Source organism: Arachis hypogaea, chromosome 7, assembly GCF_003086295.3.
Source record: "Arachis hypogaea cultivar Tifrunner chromosome 7, arahy.Tifrunner.gnm2.J5K5, whole genome shotgun sequence".
Classification (NCBI taxonomy): Eukaryota; Viridiplantae; Streptophyta; class Magnoliopsida; order Fabales; family Fabaceae; genus Arachis; species Arachis hypogaea.
In genome coordinates this window covers 5,672,163-5,692,399 of record NC_092042.1, presented here as the reverse complement: position 1 = coordinate 5,692,399, position 20,237 = coordinate 5,672,163, and the positions used below count along the sequence as shown (strand labels likewise).

Genomic DNA, 20,237 nt, shown 5'->3' with positions numbered 1-20,237 from the left:
TTGGGGAGAAATATCCTCTACAGAAGGGGGATATCAACGCCATTACTAAAGTGCGTACCGACCTCAAGAACCGCCGAGGTATTGGAGGAAGTACATAGCGGGATCTGCGGAAATCATCTCGGAGCAAGATCTCTAGCCAGAAAAGTAATCCGAGCTGGATTCTACTGGCCGACCTTGCAAAAAGATGCCACAGAATTTGTGAAAAAGTGTCAACCGTGTCAGATGCATGCAAATTTCCACGTGGCTCCCCCAGAAGAGCTTATTAGTATCACTTCTCCATGGCCTTTTGCAAAATGGGGAATGGATTTGTTAGGTCCTTTTCCCCAAGCGCCAGGACAAGTTAAATACTTGATCGTGGGAATAGATTACTTCACAAAGTGGATAGAAGCAGAATCATTAGCCACTATCACCGCTCAAAGAAGTCGCAGGTTCCTCTACAAAAATATCATCACAAGATATGGGATACCTTATTCCATTACTACGGATAATGGAACCCAATTCACCGACACTACCTTCAAGAGCTTAGTGGCCAGTATGAAAATCAAACATCAGTTCACCTCGGTAGAACACCCACAGGCCAATGGGCAAGCCGAGGCAGCCAACAAAATCATACTGGCAGGACTAAAGAAGAGACTACAGGAAGCAAAGGGAGCTTGGGCTGAAGAGCTCCCTCAGGTGTTATGGGCCTATAGGACAACCCCCCAATCCGCCACAGGAGAAACACCTTTCCGACTAGTCTATGGTGTAGAAGCCATGATTCCAATAGAAATCAATGAGCAAAGCCCAAGGGTAATTCTCCATGACGAGGTCGGAAATGTACGGGGACACAAAGAGGAGCTCGATTTGCTCCCCGAAGTCCGAGAAGATGCCCAGATAAGAGAAGCGGCATTGAAACAAAGGATAACTACCAGGTACAACAAGAAAGTCATTTGAAGAACATTTGCCCCGGATGACTTAGTCCTAATCAGAAACGACATTGGAGTCAACAAATCAGGAGAAGGAAAGCTCGCCGCAAATTGGAAGGGACCATACAAAATCAAGGAAGTGTTAGGGAAAGGTTATTATAAAGTAACCGACCTGGACAGCACTGAGCTACCAAGGTCGTGGCATGCTTGTAATATGAAAAGGTACTACAGTTAAAAGTGAACTCTACTCCCTGATGTACTCTTTTCCCAACTCCATAATTTTTTCCCAAAAGGGTTTTTTTCTGGAGAAGGGTTTTTAACGAGGCATCATAGTAGAGGCTAAGGGAAATAGGCTATCAAGACCCTTAGTAGCAAGAAGGTACCCCCAAATTAATAAAGATCTTTTTCATTTATCTCTTATAATTTCCTTCTTTATTTTTCTAAGTCTTTCTATGAAACGCGCCGACTTAAGCTCGACAAAACGTGAAAATCCCATGAACCGACCTAGATGATCGTCAGGACAAAATGACGAGGTACAAGTCGGCGTAAAGAAGTTGTATGAGTTGATCGTAAAAAACTCGGGAACAATCCGACTCCTAAGTCGAAATGAGAACCCGAGTAAAACAAACTCGGAAATACTCCGAATAGATGAAAAACGCATCACAAAAATAACCTAAGTCATAAAAACTCACTAAAGCAAAGTTGAGTATAAAGGATAACAAAAAGAGATTGGAAAACCTAGGTTTAAAGGCTGCATAAAAGCCCTTAAGCTAAATGGCTCGAAAAAACAAGACAAGCCAATAAAAAGGTTTTCAGAGAAAGATCAAGAGGGTTTTGAAATATCAAAATTATAAAAGCATACACGCATAAGGTAACTTAAACCCTTATTCAAAAAGGGCACTTACTGAAATATTTTGTTTACGGCCTTAAAAGGCCAAAAGAAATTGTTCAAACTGCACAACCCAGAACAAAATAAATAAAGAGTTCAAAAATGGGGGGACCACAAGCCGGACCCCCAAATAGCCAAAGATCATTAGATCATTTTTTCACAGCAGAAGCAGGCAAACCACCACCAGAATCAGGAGGAGCACCGCCGGGACCAGGAAGAGAAGCACCCACAGGAGAAGAAGAGGAAGTCGGAGGAATAACCGAAGTACTCGGAGCATCTTTGGAGCGAGGAGGAGACTCGATGATCCTCTGCCCCCGAGTCTTCAACTCTGATTCAGAAACAATTACGGGGACAGGAGGATCTACAATGGCACCGTCGATGACAACTTTGTCAGGATGTAAAGGAGAAAGATCCAAGTCAGGAGCAATAACTCTGACCTGCTCCAGGAAAATCCTCCAAGACTCCTCGGCGCCATCGGCAATGGAGTCCTCTAACTCCTCATATGCTTTCCGAGAATTCAACAGGTCAGTTTTTACAGACACAAGATCCTTGAATAAGCTTTGATAGCTGGCCTGTGCCATTTTCCTCAATTCCATCTCCATGTTGCATTGGGCCTGCAAAGCCTTCCCTTTCTCCCGGAGGATATCTCTCTCCTCCTTTAGCTTGGCAATTTCCTTCCTCAACTCTCCCTCATGCTCTTGATATACATGAAGCCTCCCTTCCAGCTCCTCGACCCTCGAGGTCGCCCCTAAAGAGCTGAGAGGAGCCCTATCAAAGATATCCAAGAGCTTGCCGCAGACCCCCGCCGCCTTAAGGCTCTCCTCGATCATAGTGGTAAGGTGGCCCCGAACAGACATATCATCCATGCCTATACGAGCATAAGGATAGATATTCTTTCGGACGAATGCAAGAGCGTCCGCCTTAACCTCCCCAGAAGAGCCAGACTCTAAGATCTTGCGCTTCTTGGGATCAGGAGAAGGTCGGACGACGGAGGGCGGCTGAGGGGGAGCTGAAGAAGAAATCACCATAGGATTGGAAAGAGTTCCAACATTCCGAGGAGGAGGAGGAGGAGAGATAACCTTGGCACCACCAGACCAAGCGCGAGACTTAGCTTTAGCCTCCTGGACCCTCTGAAAAGATTCTTGAGCGTTTGTCTTTGCCATTTCTGAAAAAGAAAACAATAGCTAAAGAATCAAACAAGTCGGAATGACCAGTTAACAAGTCGGAAATTTAGCATACTAGAAAAAACTACCTAGCTGTGATTGGACAAAGGTCGGAGACCCTTGGAGAAATTTTTTAGTATCCAAATATGGGGCCCTCCTCCACACTTCTCGAAGGAACCCCACGACGACAGCCTCTACTTCATCCAGGTCATCCAAACCATATTTCTCGTAAGGGGAGGCCTCCAGCCAGTATAAAGGAAAGCGAGGAAAAGAATTATCATCCAGAAAAAAGGGGTGATGACCCTCTACAGCTTGCACTTTGAAAAAGAAATTTTTAAAGTCATGAAAAGATTCATCAAAAAGGGTAAAAATCCTCCGACCTTGTATGGCTCGGAAGGAAACCCATTGTTGTTTATTATTCAGCCCACTAAAAGGCTTGGTCATATGAAAAAGATGAAAAAAGATTTTCAGAGTAGTCGGGAAATCCAGAGCATGGCTAATAAATTGGTAAATTTTCAAGAAACCCCAGAAGTTGGGATGAAGCTGGGTAGGGGAAAACCGACAATGCTGCAAAACAGACATTTCAAAATCTGAAAAGGGCAGAAAAACGCCCAGACGGGTGATCATGCACTCATACATAAAAAAGAAATGGGGAGCCGTTTCGTTGGCTCTCCCATGACAAACTCGGTCCTCTAAACCGGGAACAAGCAACTCGTATTTAGGCTCATCCTCATCTGAAGTACAGAGCCGATGGTGGGTGCGAAGGTGAGTAATAAACTCCGCATCAACCAACGGCTCCTCCCCCAGAACAGTAACGTCAACCCAATCTACGGAGGCCATTTTTCTTTCTCTAAGGAAAATGAAGGAAACCTACAAAGGGAAAAAATAAAAGGAAAAATAAAAAAAGGTCTCTAGAGAGGAGAAAAGGAACCGAACAGAAATCTACAAACCTATTCCTCTACAAAGTAAAGTCATGCGAAAAGTGCAAAGAGGAAGAAAGAAACTAACCTTTTTCTGGAAATGAAGATAGGAAGAAGCAGAAGTCTCCGGAGCACGAGAATATAGTACGTGTAAACACAGCACGAACAAAGAAAGAAGAAGTTTGAAAGATTGCAGAAACGGAAAAAGGAAAGAGAGGGAAAGTACTTATAAATATGCTAAGGGGCATAATGGTAAAAACGAAGCAGTCATTAATGAGAATGCACCGTTACCAAAGCCATCAATCCCTAAGTGCATCCCTAACGGACACGACGCCTGAATAGACGTAACTGTCAGAAACAAAAGGTCGCGAAAATCACGTCGGTTTAAAAACCCGTGTTTCCTCCAAAAAAGTCGACTACGAACCCGAGTTAAATACTTGAACCCAAGCCCTAAAGAGACCTTGGGCTCAAGTAGGGGCACTGTTCATACCCTGGCCCAATGACAAAGGTCCAGGCCCAAATAAAAGGCCTAGTCCAAAGGATTAAGCCTAGTTAAGTGCCGACCTTCACATAAGAAGTCGGTATCAACCACGACTTACTTTAAAGAAGTCGGGCGTGAGATTAGCTGGCAGATAAACACTCATTCAAATGAGTAACCGCCCCTAAAATCTCTCTAACCGCTTCATAAAGCCATATCTTAACCTCCCTAAGATAATGGGACGGTTAACACCCTAAAGATACGGCACTACTCCAACGGTGGTTATTGGCTCACCACTATAAATACACTGACACCCCTCAGGTATCTCTAAGCCCAATACTCTCTAGACCTGCTCACACTCTTGCTAACTTAGGCATCGGAGTGTCTTTGCAGGTACCACTCCCCATTCACTTACAAGCACAAGTCGGACGGAGTCTCCCGAGTTGCATACTCACACGAAAACCTCCTCCTTCACACATTTGGGCCAGCCAACGCCATCCATTCAGACAATCTCCGGTTACCCACCGTAACAAAATCTTATTAAAATTTTAATTTTAATTTTTAAAAATTTCAGTTCTTTATATTTTTATTTTTTAAAAATATTAAAAAAAATTAAAATTTTGTGTCTAAAAACTAACAATTTAATTCTAACCCTTGATAGCCAAATCCAATAATTTCAATGTCCTAGTCGCAGTTACCAAACTACCTTATACTTGGTTGCTATCAATCTTAGTATTTCTCTACTATTAGACCAATAATATCTATTCTAACTGAATATATACATGTTTACATTTCAAAAAAAAAAAAAAAGCACTTTGCAATTTAGCGTTATTTATTTGTGTACCATAAAGAAATAGATCGATAATCATCATTCGCATCCAAACAAAGAACCATTCTTTCTAACCCAAACCCAATGTTATTAATAAAAGTTTCGAAGCCCAAAGCCCAGCCGTTAGAGTTAACAAGTCACTCCACTCCCTAGTCCCTACTCACATCACATCAGACATGCTCCTACCTTTTTTTATCCACAAAAGCCTAAATTCTACAAACGTTTGTTAACCTTACCTACCTTCTCTTTCTTTCCTTTTTGAACACTTTATTGAGTAAAACTGCTTAACTTGATTCAAATTAAGCTTTCATAGGCTCCCCCTCTTCCAATAATACCCCGCCACGTCACCAGACTTTGCACAAAATCAAGGGCACATTTGACATTTTAATACTTCACAAATTTATAGGGATCATACTATTTTAAAATAAAAAATTAAATAATTTATATCAATAAATTAATTAAAAAATAATTTTACGTAAATATTTTGAATAAAAATTAATTATACGTCCGTTTTAAATATATTTATATAAATTGAATCAAACAATTCAATTTAAACATTTACGTATAAATTAAAAAATAAATATATTTTTTGTCTCTAAAATTTGATAAAAATTTTAAAAATATCCTTAAATTTTATTTTGTTTTAATTTTGTCTCAATAGTTTTCGATTTACATAAAATATATCTAGCTAATTTTTCAAAAAATTTAAGACCAATTTAACAATAATTTCATAAAAACAATCTTTAACCCAATCAAATCAAGCATAATTTTCATGTATTATTGTTAGATTGGTCTTAAATTTTTTGAAAATTTAGCTGTCGAGAATATATTTGATACAAATCGAAAACTTTTAGGACAAAATTAAAATAAAATAAAACTTAGAAGTACTTTTAAAACTTTTATCAAATTTCAGAAACAAAAAATATACTTTACTCTAAATTAAATTAGCTTCATTCAATTTATTATTTATATAAAATATATATAATAAATCGTATCAGTACCTTTTATTAAAGGAATTTAATTATTTTTAATAACAAATTTAAAACTTTACTAATTTTGTTGCATATGCTTTGGAAGATTACACTAAAATCATAACAAACTATATAATATGTGTACTAAAAAATAACTATTATATATTTATATATAAATAAATGTATTATTTTATAATTTAATATATATTCTATATAAATAATTAATTTTTAATATATAAGTAGAATAGTTAAAACCATACTTATTATATAAATATTATTGTAAAAACTATATAAAAGAATTGTTAAAAACTTAAAGTAGATTAAATTCGAAGATTCATTTATTTTAACCTATTAAAATTATGAATTAAGTTAATAAAATTTTAAATGTAGATATTTTATAATAAAGACGTTGTTAAAGTGATAAAATGAAAAATTAATTAATATTAATTTTATAATTTTTATAAATTATGTATTTTATTATCTTAATTTAAGGACCAATTTAGGTATAACTTAATTAAATGCTTTTGAAAAAAACTTTAAAATATAAGAATTTATATTAAAAGTAACTTATAAATAAGTTAATTTTGTGTTTAAAAAATTATTATAAAAATATATATTTTAAAATTATATAATAAATAAAAGTGATAAAATAATTTTTAAAAAAATTTCAAAAATTCTTAAATAATTTTTAAAATAATTAAAAACATATGTAAAAAATTGTGTCAATCATCGTTAATATGACTTTTCAAAAATTAAAAGCCAAAAAATAATTCTTAAAACTTTTCAAATTAATCCTAAAATAATTAACTTTATGGCTTTATTAACTTCTTTCTTCTTACTTCTTTTTTGGTGAATGAAAATTTAAAACAATTAAGTAAAAAAAAAGTCCTAAAAAACTAAAAAGACACACGCGGATCCCTTTGAGCTAATCTCAAATTTCTTTTAAAACACTAGAAGGTCTACATTCGACCTCAACGCTGTCTTAAACTCTTACTTCTTTGCTCTAGAAAATCTTACTCTTAAAATTTCTATACACATACATACAATTAATTTTAACGTAATTTGATTAGTTCGAAATTTTATTACTATCAATTTTTTAATTTCAAAAATTTTCCCCCAATGACGTCAACCACCGTTACCTCAGAAGTCTCCAGACCGTGACGACTGACGCACCCAATTCAATACCAATCTCAAACCCAAAACTCTTACTCTTTTCTTCTGCCTTCCCAGAAAAAAAAAAGAAAAACAAAATTAGAAAAAAAGAGAGTTAAATTAAATAAAAGCAAAATTGGAATTTAGATTCCAAATTCCTCAGATTCCCCAAATCCAGTTCACTTTCGTTTTTATTTCCATTTCAACTTCAATTTAATTTCATTTCCCGTTCAGATTGAGCTGAATTCGTTCTCCGTTGTCGTTTCGTTTCGCACCGAAATCGCATGAATCTGCGATTCTGATAGCAGATAGCTAACAACCAACCGCCATGGCCGGAACCTCGACGACGCCGGAGAAGTCGGCGACGGCGATGGCGCTGATGTCTCCGACGACCTCGCGGTCGGTGACGCAGACGGTGAACGGCTCACATAAGTTTGTGATCCAGGGTTACTCTTTGGCGAAGGGTATGGGAATCGGAAAACACATCGCGAGCGACGTTTTCTGTGTCGGAGGTTACCAGTGGGCGATCTACTTCTACCCCGACGGGAAGAATCCGGAGGATAACTCAGCTTACGTTTCGGCGTTCATCGCTCTCGCTAGCGAAGGAACCGATGTGAGGGCGCTTTTCGAGCTCACGCTTGTTGATCAGAGTGGACAGGGAAAGCATAAGGTCCATAGCCACTTCGATCGGTCGCTTGAGAGTGGACCTTACACCCTCAAGTACAAGGGAAGCATGTGGTAGGGTTTTACGGATTCTCGATTTTTCTTTTTCCTAGTTTATATATGAATCCTATGACAATTCTATTGTGTTCCGAGTTTGATTTTGCTTTTCTTTTCTGTTGGTTTGCGGTGATATTTAGTTCGATTTTGATTTTTCATGGTGTTTGTATGTGTAATGAAGCTTATGTTGCATATGTGAGGAGAAATTAGGGATTATCTGGCCTCAGTTTCATGATTATTTCCTCCATTCTGCAATATTCTTAACTTTGTATATTTGATACGCTCATAATTCAATGTTTGTGGATACAAAATGATGGTGTGAGGAGAGAATAATTTTTTATATGATAGAAGTGGAGTTGGAATGTAACATTGTCATCTCAAAGTGAGTTCATTATTGTTCTTCCTTAGACTTAGAGGCACAGTTCATTATTGTTCTTGATTGGGTCGTTCTTGCTCATAATTAACTCAATTGAAAACATTATACTGGTCAGAATAGTATTTATTGTAATTTATATGGATAATTGTTATTTTTGCCGTGTCTTGTGATGCACAAATCGAATGCTTAACGGAAAAAAAACGCGCGTTCCATTAATTCTGTCCTTTTTAGTGTCTTCGATACATCATCATATTCCTTTTTGTTCCTCTTTATGCCAATTAGACGCTGAAATGGATGCTGGGTTAATGCGAAAAAAAGTACTGTGCTATTTTGATGATTGTGAAGTGATGATAAAGTTTATCTATTCTTGCAGGGGGTACAAGCGGTTTTTCAGACGGTCTGTGCTTGAAACCTCTGATTTTCTTAAGAACGATTGCTTGAAAATCAACTGTACAGTTGGAGTTGTGGTTTCAGCTACAGATTGTCCGCAACTTCACTCTATCAGTGTACCAGAGTCAGACATCGGATCTCATTTTGGTATGCTATTGGAAAATATGGAAGGGTCAGATGTTACTTTTAATGTAGCTGGGGAGAAGTTTCCTGCTCATAAGTTAGTGTTGGCTGCTAGATCCCCTCAATTTCGTTCGAAGTTTTTCGAAGGCTTAGATGCGGAAAAGCGAGAGATCACAATATCAGATTTAGAACCTAAGGTTTTTAAGGTAAAAACGTATTATTTTGGTCCCCTTCCTGATTTTCTTTCATTCATGGCATTGAATTTGGCTAGGATTTACTTTCAGTTATTGTGTTTTCGTCTGAGTTCTTTTGCTAGACTTTGTGATTTTCTATATAGAAATATGATATTACAGGAATTAAGGGAGAAAATACAGATAAAGTTTTCAAATTGCAAAAAGATAAGCCTTTTTAAAAAATAAATAGCTGTTTAGTATGAAATGAGGATATACGAATGAATGATGTGGCACATCAGTCTTTCCATATCCAGTCACGATTGTTGTCAAATGTAGAAAGAAACAGCCATTCTATTTTATTTTCCCGCCTTTACTGATTTTGCGGATGCCATGTGATTCTGTACGTCACTAGTATATGTACGACCCGCGCGATGCTCGGGCTGATTAACTGATCCATTGAAAATTGAAGGTTACCATTTCTGTTTGCATAAAAAACATTAAAAATATAAGGTAAGCCAATATATAGACGCAGCACGTGGCTTTGAAAATGAACTTGTTAAATGATTTTGCTGTTCATTTTTTCGCTAGAGAAGAAAGAAATAGTCTGCCCAAGGCAAAAAAACCTACCAAGTACATGTCTTTTCCAAAGGAGAGAGTTTTTTCAACACATAATAAAATTTAGAACCCACAACAAAACACATCTACACACCCTTCACAGTAAAAAACTTATATAAGAATTAATAGTTGCCACATGCCCCCTGTCAGAGTTGTTTCGATTGTGCTTTTGTACATCATTTGTCAAAATCTTTTAGTACCACATTTAAAAATATATGTTTAAGATACTATGCAGAACTGATTTAATCATAAGAAAAATCTCTTTTGCATTTGGATATAATTATTAAAATTGCTTATACTTTTAATAAATCTCCCTTCTTCTGCATCTCTTAAAACCAGAATTTTCTTCTCACATGCATCTCAGAAAAGAAAGCAGAACATTAAATTATTTTCTAATCATGATTTTTCTCTGTAAAAGAAGCGCTTATAAAAGCAGTCTGCAACTCTCCATAAACTCAGAAAAAATATTTTTGAAAGTATTTTTCTTGCAAAATAGGTACAAACATTATGCACCCTACCTAGGTATCCTAATTTTCCTTTTACTTTTGCAGGCCATGCTGCACTTTATCTATAGGGATACCCTTACAGAAGAGGTGGACATGGTTCCATCTACCACATATAGTGATTTTCCAGCTTCGGATACATTGAAAGGGAAGTTGTTAGCTGCAGCAGACAAGTATGGCTTGGAGAGGCTTAAACTGATGTGTGAATCTTGTCTTTGCAAGGACATTTGTGTGAGTTCCGTGGCCAATATTTTGACTTTGGCTGACAATTGCCATGCTACAGAGTTAAAATCTGTTTGCCTAAAATTTGCTGCTCAAAATCTAGCAGGTATGCTTGATTGTCATCACTTTACCTCTTTCTCAACTTGTAATCATACACACGTTAATAGGGATGATTTCCTTGCAAGTTTTTGTTAGTGATGGCTAACTTAAAATTAGACCTGAAATGAAACATGGTTCGAATGCAGATAAAGTTTCAAATTTAGAATTCCCCCCTTTCTTTTTGTTAGTTTTATTCCACTACTTTCTTTTTTCACTCCTTCCTTTTCCCTTCTTAGTTATTTTTAATTTTCTGTGCTTGCATATTCCAATATAAAACACAGCATCTGGTGAGGGGTTTGTGTTTTGCATTTCGTTTTGTTTGTGTTTTGCATTTCGTTTTGTTTGTTCTTGAGATTTTAGAAAATTATGGATCATGAATTGCTGGGATGACTTTTGTTCCATGCTCTGATTCTGGGGCACAAGGAGCAGTTTCCTTGGCTTAGATGAACACACTGGACACCACAATCATTAGATTTTCATTAGCGTCATAATTAGTTATCAGTATTATGGACTTCCTTGATTCATTTTTCAAACATGTCAGGCTACACACACACATACATATACACTTGTAGAGAATCGCGTAAAGAGTTAATTAAAAACATTGACCTTGTTATTTCCTTTACCTTAATTTTTTACATACTTCATATGACGGTTCCTGTTTTGTATGGACTTTTAGCTGTTATGAGGTCAGATGGATTTGAGCATATGAAAGAAAAATGCCCATGGCTACAGTCAGAGATCTTGAAGACAATTGCGGGCTGTGAGAGTGACAATTGCAGCGGAGGGGAAAAATCTCAGAGCGTGTGGGCGCAGCTATCAGAAGGTGGTGACACAAATGGTAGGAGGGTCAGGCAAAGAATCTGATATCTGTTGTCACACACTGGTATCTCTCTGAATCTTTTGTAAATGCAGGTGATCATGCTGATAAAAATGATAAAGGCAAAGGAGAGGGAAAACCCTTTTCTGTCCAACTTCCCAATGTTTCAATGGGTAGTAGTTTAGGAAAAAGAGGTAGACCACTACTAGTGGTATGCGTATGCAGGTTTTTATTGTCAATGTCACAAGTGATGTGTATGTTGCTAGTGCAGAGAAGTCACTAAAAATGAGCTACCTCTGGAGTAGTAGACTTTTGACACTGAATATACTTTTAGAAGTGGATAATTGGGTTGCTGGACTATCGCTCCTGTCTTCGTTCTAGTTAATTGTGCTATATTTTAACCCTCTTAGCATGTGTTTGTGAGTTTGGGTCTTGAAGGGGAAAAGAGTGAAGGGAAGGGCTTGAGAACCGACTCTGATTCAGTCAAGTCATTCATTTCTCTCCCTTCTAGTTAGGTGGTGTTGTTGTGTACCATGTACAAAAAATATTCATTTTGTAGCAATCATTTTCTTCATGATAACATTATCACAATTGGTAGTGACTAGCTCACAACATTTTATTTGTACAATAATATATTTCTCTGATATAAGCAATAGATGACTAGGGCCTTATATGGGAATGCTAGTTCTAAGTATTCTGGTTTCAGGCTATTGGAAATTTATGAATTTTAAACTTGAGTAGCCACTTTCTTACTCTTACGGGTCTGCTCAATTTTAGCAGACATTTATGTGCAACTAGTGTTTGGGTATGTGCACGATCGAATTGTACGTGAATCCGGGAATTTTTTGTAATTACTCATTTTATTTTCATCTGAATTCTTCAATAGGCAATGGATAATCTCGGTGGTGGTTGTTTTAATGCATTTTGAAGTTTGATAAGTTATTTCCCCTAATCGAAGAGGAAAAAGAATGGAAAAAGCCATGTGTCTAATTCAAAGAAACAAGTTATTATAAATTATAGTAGAAATTTAGGTGCAGTCAGAAGTTGATAGTCGAGAGAATTTGATAGTTGAGAGCCGTGTGCAGTTGATACTTGAGAGAATGAGAGCCGTTAAATAATTTAATTTGACTGATTTGATTAAATTTTTATCTAACGATTCTTGGTTATTAATTTTCAGGTGCACCTGAGTTTTTACCATAAATTATTTCCACCATCAAAGTTTTTTTTTTTGGTCCCACCATCAAAGATATCTCCATCTTGCTGTTACAACGTTTATCGAATCATCCAACATTTTATAGGCCTAATGCTATAGAATACAAATATATAATGAGCCCGCTAGAAGGTGGACAATTTTCTTGCCAACTATGTAGAAGGAGCTTAAGGCCTTAAGTTCACCCTCCCTCGACTTCATCTTTCTAGATACTGTGCCACAGTACTTGAAGGAGTCCTTACATGATGTGGTAGTTACGCCCCAGTCAAATTTTTATTGGTTTTTTTTCTTTGGGCCTAGATCCCGTTTAGTTCACCAAATAAAAAATAGAATATAATAATTTATGTAGCTAAAATTATAGTTATAATATTTTTTTCGTTACCCTGAATTGTGTGAAAAGTTGTGTGTAATATAAGTATAAATGTACTGTCCGTCAAAAAAAAGTATAAATATACTGAATTTATATACAGAAAATCAAAATCTGACAAGTATTCTGAAAACCGAATTGGACCGGCCGGTTGAACCGAAAACCGGCAAAGAAAATAGTCCGATTTAGTGTGTAAAACGCAAAATCAAAAACCGCTGAACCGGCCGGTTACCGGCAGGTCGGACCGGACCGGAACCTGGCCGGTTTACAGAAAACGACGTCGTTCCTTCCTTGAAAGGCAAAAAGCACGCGTTATCCCCCATTCCCCCTTCTCCAACTCCTTCCTTCAGCAAAGAGCAAACTGCCCTAGCCTCAAACCCTAGCCTCCACCAATAGTTGTCGCGGTCTGTCGGAGTGAGAGACTGCTGCCGCCGCCCATCGCACTCAAGAACTTCCGTCTTCGTGCTCTCGGGCCTCTCGCCGGATCCTCCACGTTGGGTGCTCGCATCTCGCCGTTCTCCTCTGTGCTCGGCTGCTCGCGCCTCCCTCCGCCAGTGAGTGCTCGAGCTGTGCGTGTTGGTTGCTGCTCGTCGTCCGTGGTTGTCTCTGCTCGATTCTGCCTCCCAGTCTCACTCGAGTCTTGTCTCAGTCACTGGCATCTCGTGGTTCGTCTGTCTCGTTGCCGGCGGCAGAAGCAACTCGTGGGGTTGTCTCTTGCTTCGTCGCCTTCCGTGGGGTGGTCGCCGACACGCCGTCGACCGTTGGTGAGTCCCTGCACCATCCTTCCCTGTTCTCTCTTTTTCAGATTTCCCTTCTCCCTGTATTTTTGCATGTTGCTGAATTGCTAATCAAATTTGCCTTGTTGCTAATCTAAATGCTACTGTAAATTGGGACTTTACTTGGATTTGTTAAATTTGTTGCTGTAACTTGAATTTGTGGCTGACTTTGTTGCTTCCCAGTCACATAATCAGAACAGAATACTTAGTTAGTGCTTGGTTGATTGGCTTTGCTTACTGATTGTATTTGATGATAAATTTTAAATTGATAACTTTTAAATTTTAAATTTGCACTGCCTGTTACTGATTCACTGTTCCTTCAGTACTTTTTGTTGTTGTTAATAATTGTGATGAGCTTTATTAAAATTGGGTTGAAAACTGTTGAATCTTTTTTCATTTTTCATTGTTCTTAACTTCTGTTCTTATTAAAAAATTTGCAATTGGTGATCTTTTGATTTATTATATGCTTCATGTTTTTAATTTCACTCTGCATCTAGGCTTTGAAATCAGTTTATGATAACTGTGATGCAATTATTTAGTTGGATATCTGATGTAATTATTGAGTTCAAGAGATTGAGTTTTTGATTTGCAAGGTGATTTTGGGTTGATTTTTTTATTTAATTTGGTAATGGTGTTTATGATTGGGGTTATCTGGTTTTCATTCTTTTTGAATTTGGTAATAGTGTGATTACTTGTTGCTGTTTGTAATGTTTGTTGCTGAATGATGATTGTTCTTTCTTGCCTCTGTTTAGTAATGTTTATTGAAATTTTGTACTTTTTCAATGCATATTTGTATATGTGTTATTAGTCAAAGTCATGTCAAGGCCATGCAAATTTATTCAATGTAGTTAAGCATTACTTGCCTAGTCCAGTATGTATGTTCTCTGGTTCCCTAGACTAAACATTTTGTGAATTTATGAATATTATAATGTTTCTTGGAGGCAAATTCACAGGGGGAGCATTGTATAATCTCATGTTAGCAACAGACACAAAAATTCACCTCACTACACTATATAATCATGCATCTAAGCTCATAAGTCATATCTATTTCCAGTTAGTTCGTAGTTTTGTACTATACGTGATTTGTACATATCATCGTAAAAGAAAAAATAACACTGGTTACAATTGTTTGCTGAAAATGTGCAAACTTAAGTCATGAAAGTTGTTTGTATAATGTGAGATCTCAATGAATAAGTAGCTTTGCATTGTATTCAATGATTATGTTGTCTGAATGATAGTGTTGTCATGAGACAAAAATGGGTTGAGTTATATTTTAGGATGTTTATTTATAATTTATTTATTATTTTATTTCAAAATGGTTTTTTTCGGTTGAATTAAGGTTAGATCGGTTGGATTAATAAACCAGTAAATCAGTAATTAGAGTGGTTCGATGACTGGTCCGGTCAGAACCTTGCGAAAAGATTAGCTTGTTGGTCTGTTAGCTTTAGTTTCTATAATCAATTCAAAAATTATAATAGAAGATCTTGAAATTTATAATTATCAATTATAAGAATATAATTCAAAATATATCCAAATCTATATTAGATTGTTTTTGAGCTATGGTTATTCTTTGATGTCAGAATCTATTCTAATTTAAAAACTTATAACTTATGGACGTACTACACTTTTACGTTTCTAATAATCTTTGTATTATTGACAGTTGAGTATATAATGTTCTATTCAATTAAGCTATTCTACGAATTCCCAATAAGTTCTTGTTCCTGGTTGTTTTTCTATCTCTTTTTTCTACCTTTCACTTTTTTATTGATGGCTAGGAAAAAAAAATAAAACGGTTGTTTTTCATGGACTTTTTTTTTCTTTTGTCACATATTTCTTTAAAAAATCATAACTTCTATTTTTCTGTTTTGTACAAAAAATGGGAGGAGTATTTTTTATTTATTATTTTAAAAATTTTACTAATTCAATTTTTTTTTATTGAGTAACACACATCATATTTAACTCACTATAATTAGAATTTGTTTCATTAATTACATAACCACGTGATACAACCCAGACCAGGTTATTTTTTACTTTTTTTTAATTTTTAAATGAAACGGCGTCGTACGCCAACTTCAAACCAAAACCCTAACTCTTGTCGCTCATCTCGAAGAACGTCTTTCTCCCTCAATTCTCAGACTTAAACTCTATCTTCTCTCTCACTGCCTAGCCCACTGGAGTCTCTCTCAGTCTCCCTCGCCGGAGTCTCGTCGTTCGTCTTGCGGCCTTCCTCGTCGTCTCACTCGAGTCTCGTCCCTGAGCTCCTCGTTGCTGGAGGAGGAAGCATCTCGTGGGGGTCGTCGCTTGCTTCGTCGCCTTCCGTGGAGTTGTCGTCCCTCGCCGTCTTCTGGTTTCGGGTTCTCTCCGTCGCCGTGGGCCGTGGATAGTTGGTGAGACCCTGCATCATTGCTTCCCCTGTTCTCTCTTTTCCAGATTTCCCTTCTCCCTGTATTTTGAGATGTTACTGAATTGCTAATCAATTAATATGCCTTGTTGCTGATCTAAATGTTGCTTTACATCATGACTGAACTAGGATTTGTTGAATTTGTTTTTGTAAGTTGAATTTGTTGTTGTAAGTTAAATTTGTTGTTGAAAATATCACTGAGCTAATCTTTTGATTGATGAAAATCATCACTGAGTTGAATTTGTTGCTGCCTTGCTGAAATAATTACTTAGCTAAATTTTTTGTTGCTGTTAATCATCATAGTTGAATTTATTGTTGAATAGCAATGAGCTGTATTTGTTGCTGTAAGAATAGGTTTGGTTTTTAGTATTGATTGATTTGATTCTTGCATAAGCAGTATTGATTTGGTATAATTTGTTGAATTTCGTTCTTAATTAGTTTTTAATTTACTTATTGTGTCATGATTTGCTCTCTTTATTTAAATTGAAAAAGTATTTTGTACTGGTGACTAGTTTATTTTCTACTTTTGCATCATTAGTTATGTTTAAGAATTGATACTTGTTTGTTATTAATGTGTTTGTGAATACATGCTTTTGAATTCTTAATTTTAAGCTTATTTTTTATAATTTTATATTTATATTTAATTGTGACCGGATTAACTAGTTCAATCGGTAATCCACCGGTTGAACCAGTGACCCAGTTGCATGATTGGATCGATTATCGGTTTGGTTCTGATAACTATACTTCGTCATTTTTTCCCCTTTAAAAAGGTTTGAGAGAGTTAAAAAAGAACAGAATAACCATCAAATAGTACTCCTCTCCACTTATTCCAGCAGCCACTGAACCCTCCAAAACCCTCGAAACCTCCCACCGCGGCTCCACCGCAAACCCCTAACACCCACCATGGTACGCGATGGCGACGCGACGGACCAAAACGGCGACGCTTTGGTACCACCACTTCCAACCAACGAGAAGCGGAAGGGGAAGCACGACAAGCCAAAGCCATGGGACGAGGACCCTCACATCGATCATTGGAAGGTCGAGAAGTTCGATCCTTCTTGGAACGAAGGCGGCATGCTTGAGGTTAGCTCGTTCTCCACTCTTTTCCCTCAGTACCGGGAGAAGTACCTTCAGGAAGCTTGGCCTTTGGTGAAGTCTGCGCTCAAGGAATTTGGCATCTCTTGCGAGCTCAACTTGGTAAAACCTAATTAATTCTCTTAAGTATTACCACTAAGTATTACCGCTAGGGTTTGAGTATTCATGTGCTTAATTATGGTTTTAAATTTTTGTTTGCAATTTGGAATTTTTATAGGTTGAGGGTTCAATGACGGTTTCCACGACCAGGAAGACGAGGGATCCTTACATTATTGTCAAAGCTAGGGATCTTATTAAGCTTCTTTCACGAAGTGTTCCTGCTCCTCAGGTATTCGATATTGTGTTTATCTTAAAGCTATGAATAGTTTATAATTGTAGCGGTTTTCTTATTGTTATGTTTTTTTGTATGTGCTTTGTTTGTTGTGCTTCAGCATTGGTGTTTTCTGTTTCTGAGAGTGAATATAAGCCTAGCTTGTATGGTCAAGTACTCAAGTATGTGCAATAAGTGTGTGATTGAATTAGTTTATTTTAGGTTCAAACAATTTTTAATGTAATGCTTTCTGATGGAATCCAAATATGATATAGGAAAACAAGTATTTATTTTACTAGGATAAGAAGTTTCAGACTATTGAAAAAGGTTTTTTGAAGTGAAAAATATGACCCCCGAAGGTCCAGTGTTAAGTGCTGTTCTCATAAGCTTGAGTCTATAGACCTAAAAGGAGTGACTTCTTTTGAAAATTGATAAACTGATAAAAACCTATGACATAGCATACTAGCATTGTTGTCTTTGCGCCTAAACAAACTGATGAATTCTGTGTTCTGTGTGATATTTTTTATTTCATATATTTGTACCTGGTGCTGCATTTTGGTTCTTATGTTGGGCTCCGTTGATTTCAGGCAATCAAAATACTTGACGATGAAGTGCAATGTGACATCATTAAAATTAGTGGCTTGGTTCGCAATAAGGTAATTTCTACGTTGCATTGCCTGAATTTCTAGCCGCCTTTGCAGATTCTCTCAATTTTCCCCTAGATTTTAAGAGGGTTTGCTAGATATTATTTCTGCTTGTTCAGGTGGTATATATATTGTCTAGTGAAGCTGAAGCCTTTCAATTGACTTTTGCAGGAGCGTTTTGTAAAAAGAAGACAACATCTTGTGGGTCCCAATTCTTCCACATTGAAGGTATGTTGTTTTTTTAAGGATTTTGATTTTTCTCGACTCTGGGATGGATTCTTTGTTAGCTCTCTTCCAAGGTCTTCATATTCATACTGCTGGTTGTTGATTTCGCCTTTGTAACTCACTTCTCTCCCACTATATTATTGTGTAGGCCCTTGAAATACTCACAGGTTGCTACATTCTTGTCCAGGTAATTTTTAATTGTTGCTCTAGATTGTTAAGATGGACTTCAACTTGATCCAAGATTTGGGTGGACTAGAGAATGAACTGACTTCTTTTGAATTTTTGTTCTCAATTCCACAGGGAAATACAGTTGCTGCAATGGGTTCATTTAAAGGCTTGAAGCAAGTAAGGAGGATTGTTGAAGAATGCATGCTGAATAAAATGCATCCTGTGTACAACATTAAGGTTAGTGTACTTGTATTTTCTGTAGACTAATTTTATTGTATGAAACTTCAGGTATCAAAAATTTCTCAAATTTCCCCTCTTTTTCACATTGTCAGGTTCTTATGCTGAAGAAAGAACTTGAAAAGGATCCGGCCCTTGCACAAGAAAACTGGGATAGGTTTCTTCCAAAGTTCAAGAAGTATGCCTGCATTCATTTGATATTTTGTATTAACATTCATAGTACCCACACTCTGCTGCAGCTTTATGACACCACACCTTTTGTAGGAAAAATGTTCAGCAAAAGAAGGTTAAATCTAAAGAAAAGAAGCCATATACTCCTTTCCCGCCTCCTCAACAGCCCAGTAAGGTGAGACAATGACTACCATCTCCTGTCATGTTGGATTTCATTCTATCATTGCTTAGTATAATCTCTTCTGACCTATTGACCCCTTCTAGCATCACTTCCAACCTCCTGCCTTTGTTCCCCTTTTCTCAGGAGTTATGTTCATACGAGTTTTAAATTGTGTTTGTTCTGTTCTTGTCTTGACATCCTGTGGTTTGTTGTTAATTTATGAATTGATGGTGTTTCAGGTTGATATTGAATTAGAAACTGGAGAATACTTCTTAAGTGCTAAGAAGAAATCAGCAAAGAAATGGCAAGAGAAGCAGGAGAAGCAAGCGGAAAAAACTGCTGAGAACAAAAGAAAAAGAGAAGAGGCCTTCATTCCACCCAAGGTTTTTCTCATATTTCTTTTGCAATATCCTCTACTTTTCGATACAAATTTTGCCGTGCATATTGTTTTTAATGTTCTTTATTGCATTGTAAAAATTTTATTTGCACTCTTCAGGAACCTGCAAAGCCGGTGGATAAATCTGAAGATGCTAATAATAATAATGTAGCTGACATGGCAAAGTCCTTAAAGGTAACTTCAGCAGAATTTCCATTTTGCCAAAATGAATGTCGAACTAGGAGTGTCTCTTGAATGTGTTATCATCTAACTTGAATCCAAATTTGGTTTATCAACAGCAAAAAGCAAAGAAGCTAGGGATGCGCAAATCCGAAGAAAACATAAATGCTGAGACATACATCATAGGATCATCAGAACAACCATCAGGAAAGAAATCAAAGAAGCAAAAATCTTAGTTAACATCTGATCCTTTGGAGATGGAAGATGGGCTTGTGGATTGAAATCGATCCCAAAAATTCGTCTCTTAGAAAAGTTTTGACACTAGTGTGCAAGTCTATGGACATTGCTGCCGCAATTTGTCGAGAAAGTGTGAGTGGGTTGCATTGTGTCTCACTCGTTCTTGCCTAATTAGATTGTAACATGTACGACAATGATCCCTTTTCAAAATGTATTGGCCAAAATGGATCTTTTCAATTTTTCCTTTTAATTGGTGTTATTAAGTGTGATTTTTTAATATATAATATCTCTCAAATTTTTAGTTTCCTTAAAAATATACACTAAAATTAGCTAAA

The 20,237-nt window shown here is 36.8% G+C and overlaps 2 protein-coding genes across 3 annotated transcripts; both read left to right on the top strand.

Moving 5' to 3' along the window:
• The first annotated feature begins 7,082 nt into the window (after nt 1-7,082).
• On the top strand, nt 7,083-11,936 carry LOC112702191 (BTB/POZ and MATH domain-containing protein 5). Its single transcript, XM_025753137.3, has 5 exons — nt 7,083-8,045; nt 8,777-9,122; nt 10,256-10,535; nt 11,205-11,366; nt 11,441-11,936. Exons 1-5 carry the CDS (start codon nt 7,636-7,638, stop codon nt 11,626-11,628), a joined length of 1,386 nt encoding a protein of 461 aa, XP_025608922.1. The 5' UTR covers nt 7,083-7,635; the 3' UTR covers nt 11,629-11,936.
• Nucleotides 11,937-13,223: 1,287 nt separating this feature from the next.
• On the top strand, nt 13,224-20,152 carry LOC112702192 (KRR1 small subunit processome component). 2 transcript variants are annotated; one of them, XM_025753139.3, is made up of 13 exons: nt 13,249-13,686; nt 15,866-16,085; nt 16,870-17,296; nt 17,412-17,522; nt 18,092-18,160; nt 18,320-18,376; nt 18,522-18,560; nt 18,674-18,778; nt 18,874-18,956; nt 19,043-19,124; nt 19,349-19,492; nt 19,606-19,680; nt 19,785-20,152. In XM_025753139.3, exons 3-13 carry the CDS (start codon nt 17,003-17,005, stop codon nt 19,899-19,901), a joined length of 1,176 nt encoding a protein of 391 aa, XP_025608924.1. In that variant the 5' UTR covers nt 13,249-13,686; nt 15,866-16,085; nt 16,870-17,002; the 3' UTR covers nt 19,902-20,152. The 2 variants fall into 2 exon arrangements, with proteins under 2 accessions (XP_025608923.1, XP_025608924.1); XM_025753138.3 differs by lacking the exon at nt 15,866-16,085 and having other exon boundaries at nt 13,224-13,686.
• The last annotated feature ends 85 nt before the right edge of the window (nt 20,153-20,237 follow it).

Excerpts from the sequence above, each read along its gene's own strand:
- LOC112702191 (XM_025753137.3), top strand. The coding sequence starts at position 7,636 with ATGGCCGGAACCTCGACGACGCCGGAGAAGTCGGCGACGGCGATGGCG. Across the intron at positions 9,123-10,255 it reads TAGAACCTAAGGTTTTTAAG|GCCATGCTGCACTTTATCTA; the intron begins GTAAAAACGTAT and ends TTACTTTTGCAG. Across the intron at positions 11,367-11,440 it reads AGAAGGTGGTGACACAAATG|GTGATCATGCTGATAAAAAT; the intron begins GTAGGAGGGTCA and ends TTGTAAATGCAG.
- LOC112702192 (XM_025753138.3), top strand. The coding sequence starts at position 17,003 with ATGGTACGCGATGGCGACGCGACGGACCAAAACGGCGACGCTTTGGTA. Across the intron at positions 17,297-17,411 it reads TCTCTTGCGAGCTCAACTTG|GTTGAGGGTTCAATGACGGT; the intron begins GTAAAACCTAAT and ends GAATTTTTATAG. Across the intron at positions 19,125-19,348 it reads CTCCTCAACAGCCCAGTAAG|GTTGATATTGAATTAGAAAC; the intron begins GTGAGACAATGA and ends ATGGTGTTTCAG.